This window comes from Orbicella franksi, chromosome 5, assembly GCF_964199315.1.
Source record: "Orbicella franksi chromosome 5, jaOrbFran1.1, whole genome shotgun sequence".
NCBI classification, from domain to species: Eukaryota; Metazoa; Cnidaria; class Anthozoa; order Scleractinia; family Merulinidae; genus Orbicella; species Orbicella franksi.
Genome location: NC_138149.1, coordinates 15,884,409 through 15,890,932, shown reverse-complemented (window position 1 = coordinate 15,890,932; position 6,524 = coordinate 15,884,409). Strand labels below are relative to the sequence as shown.

Genomic DNA, 6,524 nt, shown 5'->3' with positions numbered 1-6,524 from the left:
GACAATTTAGGCTGTCTCTGAAAATGAAATCCAAATTAAGGTTATTAGTTTATCCACTTGTATCGACTTTTCTTTCCTTTCTACTTTTTTACTTACAAAAAAGAATGCTCCATAGAGTCTTCTAAACTCCAGCCATCCATTCTGAATGTTTCCATCGATCTCAGCTTGCAAGTTTGTCTCTCCGTTCATCGGAATTGTAGCACCGCTGCACGCCGCTTTCAGTTGGCTTCCATTTCCTATTGGTCAAGTACGTTCTCAAGTATGTGTAGACCACACTTGGCGGCGTACTTCGGCTTCTTTGAACTATGAACGTTTCCTTGGTTACTAAGTAAAGCTCAAGTAAGTACATTTTACCCCTTCAGACTCAAAGTAGGTTCCAAGAGCACTTAGATCGTACTTACAAGCTCTAGTGTGAAGCCGAATATTGTTTCCTAACAATTGTTATTCTAATGATGAAGACGGGTTATTTTTGGCAACACCAGTTTGGGATCAATAAAACTGTCGGAAGCTGATGACATAAACCTTTTTGTACTTTGCGAGAATTTGAATAAAGAAGTTCAATACAACCCACACAAATTACACTCCACTACCCCAGCAAACGTACGGCACTGAAAGAAGATGTCGAGAAAGTAAAATTTAATAGCATCTATTAATCACTGGATCTGGACAAGCTTCTGGGGGACAGAAACATATAGCCAAATGCAGCAGCTCTGCTTGAATTTTGACGTTGTGAAACATAAAAGTAGTGGTGGGAGCAACTTTTCACTATCTCAGTTTGTAAGCTGTTGTCTTCTTGCCAAGCTGCTTGTTATATTTCACACAGGTAAGCTCTCTACATTTTTTTAACATGACTGGTTGACTTTGATGGACGAATCAGTGGACAGCTTTTGGGACAGACTTTACATGAGTAAGCAAAATGATAGAAGAAATTTGGAGTCAGATATTCACTTCAGTAGACTGTTGAAATTATTTCACACTCAAACGTTTGTTTAAGTATGCAGGAAAACAAGTTGATATAGTGTTCATTCTGCTGGTGCGACAATTATCTTTACATTTGTCCTGTCAATTAGAAATCATGGTGAACTGAGTAGACTGACTGACTGACTAGCCGCTCTTTAATCACAGGAGGCTAAATAAACTAATTCTGTGCTCCCACACCAAGAGAGTTGGGAGTTTAAATTAAATAACGGATTGTTTATTGTCCCGTGCACGTCTCGACTGTCATGTTATTTCATCCGATATTCCGCCCGCGAAAATCTCCCTGCGATTATTCCAAATTCACCGACGCCGTTTTCAAATTTTCAGAGCGAGGTTGATTACTTTCAAGCCAGCTTAGATAAATTAAGGTATGAAAATTTAAGATTAATTTTTCGCTACAAAATCTATGCAAAGGATGCAGGAGATCCATCTTTTTCTTCTATGTCAATATTTTGATTTAACACTAGATTCCCAGGTAGTCAAGTTTGCCTACAGGTTAACAACGCGAAAACGTTTTGTCTTCCTAAAACATGCGCTCCCGTTTCCAGTACATGTAGTTGCGATTGTGGTGTAGAATGGGTATAAATCACAGCAATAGGGTTTTACAAACCACAAACAATACGGTTTAACAAACCAGAACTTGTGTTGTGGAGTCCAGTTGTATAAGCTGATCACTTAAACTAGTGTCACGCAATCTTTTCCGTCAGCACATGTCATTGTGACCAGTGATTTTTCTTCAAACGTCATTGGCAGAAAATACAGAAAAGCCAAAAGAAAAAAAAACGGGTAATCAGCAAAGGCTCAAAATTTCGGGTCCCGACTCCAACTGGAGCAAGCATGATTTATTCCGAGATGACGGTGAGATTTTGATCACATAACATTAATTTTGAACCCAGTAATGTCCCATAACTGAATGGTATGTTCAGTATAACTTTGTTTTCAGTATATTTCGATAACTAAGTTCCCCTAACTCAATCGAGTACATGTCTTTTAATATTACTTCTGAGGAGTTGGTGGCAGATCAATTTTATCCCTTAGTTGACGATCTCAATTCCTTGTTTCTTGTCGACTTCCTGTTTAAATGGAAGCGGAGCAGCATACCAAATTGTGTTTTTGTCTGTAAGCCTTGGTAACATCTCAGGCGAGTCTGGTCAAGCTATGTTTGGTGTTTGTCCGGGCACATTTAAGCAGATCAAAGAAGACTGATGCCCACTAAGTTTAGCAAAATTTCATTAGAAGGTACTTTCGGTGACAAACTTCAGGTTTATTTCTTCGCGAACAAGATTTTTCCCCAGTTAAAATGTAACAGCCATCGAAGTATGTGATTTCGAATTATCTTGATTGAAAATAGTTTCAGAAAAAAAAAATAGGCTTGCTGTCACATATACGTTTTTGCTTCCTATGAATTTGGCGAGAAAAAACATCGAATTTTATGGGTTTTGAGGGAAATTTGTTGATAAAATCGCTGGTACAATGTGTGAAGTGCTCTTTGCAACGGCTGTGATTTCGGCGCGAAAATTGGCTTGCTCAGCTTTTGTTTGGTGACGTCAGACAAATTACTAACTGATCCAATCTTATGTCTTACGTTAGCTGCAATTATGTGTCATCTTACTTACGAAAATTTCAACTGTTATGCGCAGAATCTAACCTGTAGATGACATCACAGGACATAAGCTCAGTGCATTGATATTGCGGTAGGATAAAGACCAATAAAATTTATTCGTTTTGCGGCAATCTGCCATGAAAGAAAAACTTTGCGCTACGTTGCATGGTGGTCCTCTGGACGGCTCACATACATATGACGAGAACTATGATTAAAGAGAAGGATTTTAGTTTTATAGTTTTATTACAATTCATGGCGCCAAAAGAATTACTTGTAAATACAGAATAATAAATTCATAATTAAAAAAAAAAGCCAAGGGATAATCTGTAAATGAGTCCAGGATCCCAAATAAAAACAGTTCACCGAATTGGTTAGAAGTGCATGTGATATCTAAGTAATACTAAAAGTGTAAAACGTAAAACTATAAAAACTGGAGTTAGAATACTCATAAGTCCATGAAAAGCCTCTTACCTCTAGCTTTAAACATATTTTGAAAGATGAGAGCTGTTTTTCATAAACCGTAGTCAATGAAACGTCGGTTACTTGGTGCGCTGGAGTGCCAAAATACTCACGGCGAGACCGAACGAGCCCTATTAGCCGTCGAAGCAGACTAAAATGGTACGATCCAAACTACAGTGAACACCCGCATATAAAAACAAATGGAATAAGAACATCAGGCTGAAATGCGGCCCATAAAGTACCATAAATATAAGAACCAGTTTAGCCTGATAAATAGAACATGTCCTTATATAATAACGGAAAGGGTGTCGGAATAAGAAAGCAATGTAACTATGGTTGCTGCCAGACAATGGTGGCCCGGTTGAGTTAGCATGACTGTAAGTAATATTTAAAAAATGTTGAAACTAATGTTACATTTCTACTTGTTAGTGTTAACTATTTTACTACCTGAGATTGTTATTTTATTCATTGATTTACTGATTTGCAATTGTTTACTTACTTATTTATTTATAATAAAATATGCTAACTAAACCTCTAATAACATGTTATGCGTAGTATTTCTGAAAAAAAAGTTTAAGAACATAATTTATTAAGAACATCTTCAGGCTGATTTCTCACTAAGCACCCGACAAATAAGAACCAGATCAGCCTGAACCCCGAAATCATGTGTTCTTATACTTTATTCTCACTAGATTTCACGAGTGTTCAATTTCGCGAAAAGTCAAGCGCCATATATCGCGAGTTTTAAATTTTGCGATTCTGAGAGGAAATTAGAATTGGAGTGTATTAAATTTCGCGATTTTTCTCTCTTCTTTAATATGTCGCTTAGACAGCGCTGTAGTTGGACATCTTCCAAGGGAGATTTTACGTGTCACGTTGTTTTTTAATCCTGAACGGTGGTATTGTAAAAGTGGACGTAATTAACTCTAAGCACAGAAGATCGCCTTTGGTACAAGGAGGGCTTGAAATTCGGGTGAAAGTAATCACTGAAATGTAGCACAGCACAAGGGGACGTGAGATATTTGCAAGACACCAGACACATCTTAGAAACAATTGCGAAGACCCAACAGATGGAAAGTTTGACGACTGCACAAGCGAGATTTTGAAGAACTTGGCGGCAGAGGACAGTTCTGACAGCGAGAGTGATTTATTGGAATATAACTGATGGACAAAATCAGACGAAAAACTCCTTAACATGAAGCTGAGACATGTTGGAAAAACAGTAATAAAAAACAGCTAGAATTTCATTATTATTTGATATTATGTAGGTATTAAATTTCGCGAGTACAAAATTTCGCGATTTTTTGAAAGTCGCGAAAATCACTAATTTTAGTGCATGAGAATGAAATATGCGGGTGTTATCTGTATTAGATGTAACCTTCTCCCGCTCAAGTACGATTACTTATTTACAGTTCCCAAATAGTAAGTAAGTAAGTAAGTAAGTAAGTAAGTAACAACTTTATTTACAGAGGGTAACACATAACAGTAAAAAACTGACGAACCAGTGGCCCTCTATCCTAAGTTAGAAATTAAAAACTATTTACACTTATAAGATAATAAAAATTACAAAATAGAATACAGCAAAATTTAAAGATATGATAGAAGTTAAAAATTTAAAAAATCTAAATCTAGATATGCACAACTAAAAACTAAGCTAAGAGGTTTTGGACAAAAAACATTTTCTAACAGAAGATTTAAAGGAGGCAATGGAGTCTTTCTTGCGAATGTCTAAAGGGATGCTGTTCCATAGTTTTGCTCCCATTGGCTTGGAAAGTTCGTCCCCCTTCCGTTTCTCTGTTATAGGAGGGGCACACTAAGTTATATTTTCCATAGCGACCGGTTCTGGTGTGTCGGTCTGAGCCGACCTTTATGATATAAATGATACCGTGCAATCAGTCGACCTTATCGCCTGAATAAGACTAGCAGTAAGCAGTCGAAACGTCGCGATCTACATCTAAAGTGACTACATCGTGTGACAAACGATAATACATTTTATTATTTCTGTTACATAGCTCGGACAATTATTTTCATCTTTCATGCACCTAAATATTAAACTAGTCCTTTTAAGGTTTAATTCTTCCTTAAGTAGCAGCCAATCAAGTCGTCTGAGAAGCATCTCGCCGTAATTTCGGCCGTATCAGGGCGACACTTTCAATCCAGCCAAAAATTGCGGGACTTTCAAAACGAGAGCAAATAGTACAGAAAATGCTAGGAAAATATTCGAATATATACGAATCAAAAATATACGAATTGAATCGTTCGGTCGAAAATGTTGAGAGAAAATTTTGTAGAATTTTTTTTCGAAACGACGACAACCTCGCGATATTTACCCAACGTTTTGTAATTTTCTTAGACCTTCTAAGAAATCTTCGTTTACATCAGATCTCGACAGGTTTACTCAAATTTCTTTAGCTAAATAAGATAAATCTTAATTGTTAGCAAACGTCATGACAGGTTAAGGAACATATTTTTCAAAACCTTTTAGGCAGTTGTTTTCTGTATTTTGCGGTTGTCAATATCATCTCTACCGGCGAAGTAAGGGGATATGTTTTTGGGTAGACCATTTCCATGGTTGATTGTCGTGCCAATTTGGTCTTATAATTCATCTGACATCCTGTTTTGCATAAGTAATTAATATTTGGCGTTCTCCCCGCCCGGCTAGAGCCATTAAGAACTCGCCTCTCTAAATTTAAGCATGTAGGTACATATTGACCAGCAATCAAAGATAAGGGTGGGTATCCGTGTTCAGGAAAACACGAGTGCAACAGCAAGATATTTCGACAAAGCTAAGTGATGACCACGAATTTACAGTTTACGGCTGGAATTGAGAGCATGAACAATCAACACCTGGAGAAAAACTTCAAGCTTCGTTTGGTGAAATACTTCCTGCTTTGTTCTTTGTCTCTTCTCATGGTTCAAGGTATGTAAAGTGAATCACGCTGTTAAAATTTCATTCGCCATTGTGCATTCCTTTAAATTTAGTTCATCAACTATGTCGTTTTTTGTTGTTTATTTGGTAGCAAAAATGAAAAATAACGAGAAATTAATCGACTTTTTTCATCGCCCGCAGTGAAGAAACCCTGTTTGCAAGCCTTCTTGGCTTGGCGGGACAAACGTCTTCGTTATTTCTTTAAAATATCTCTACGTATACTTCTTTGCATACGAAGAAAATCATTCCAGATATTTCAGAAAATTTAAAAAACTTAAAAGAAATGCACTTACATCACTACGTCTTTATTTTAGTATCACAAATTACAAAGGGTTCCGGAAAATTCCAAAAATTGCACCATGAAAATCAAATAGGACAGAAATTTCCAGCAAATTAAAATTACTTCCAGCATGTTGGTATTTTGACCGCGATCACAGAGAGTTGGACATCTCACGCTATTAGATGACGGCGACGCGTCTTCGAAAATGGATTAATATTTTACTTTATAATCTAGCCACCTGTCCATCGATAGAATACTAGCTACAGCTAAATACG

General features: G+C 36.9%; 1 protein-coding gene across 1 annotated transcript in view; it reads left to right on the top strand.

Moving 5' to 3' along the window:
- The first annotated feature begins 647 nt into the window (after positions 1-647).
- The window catches only part of LOC145487813 (uncharacterized), a 45,458-nt gene continuing 39,581 nt past the window's right edge, over positions 648-6,524 (top strand). Inside the window, exon 1 of the mRNA XM_081466611.1 lies at positions 648-823. Coding sequence (XP_081322737.1) covers positions 700-823 — 124 coding nt within the window. The 5' untranslated portion in view covers positions 648-699. The remainder of the gene's footprint in view (positions 824-6,524) is intronic.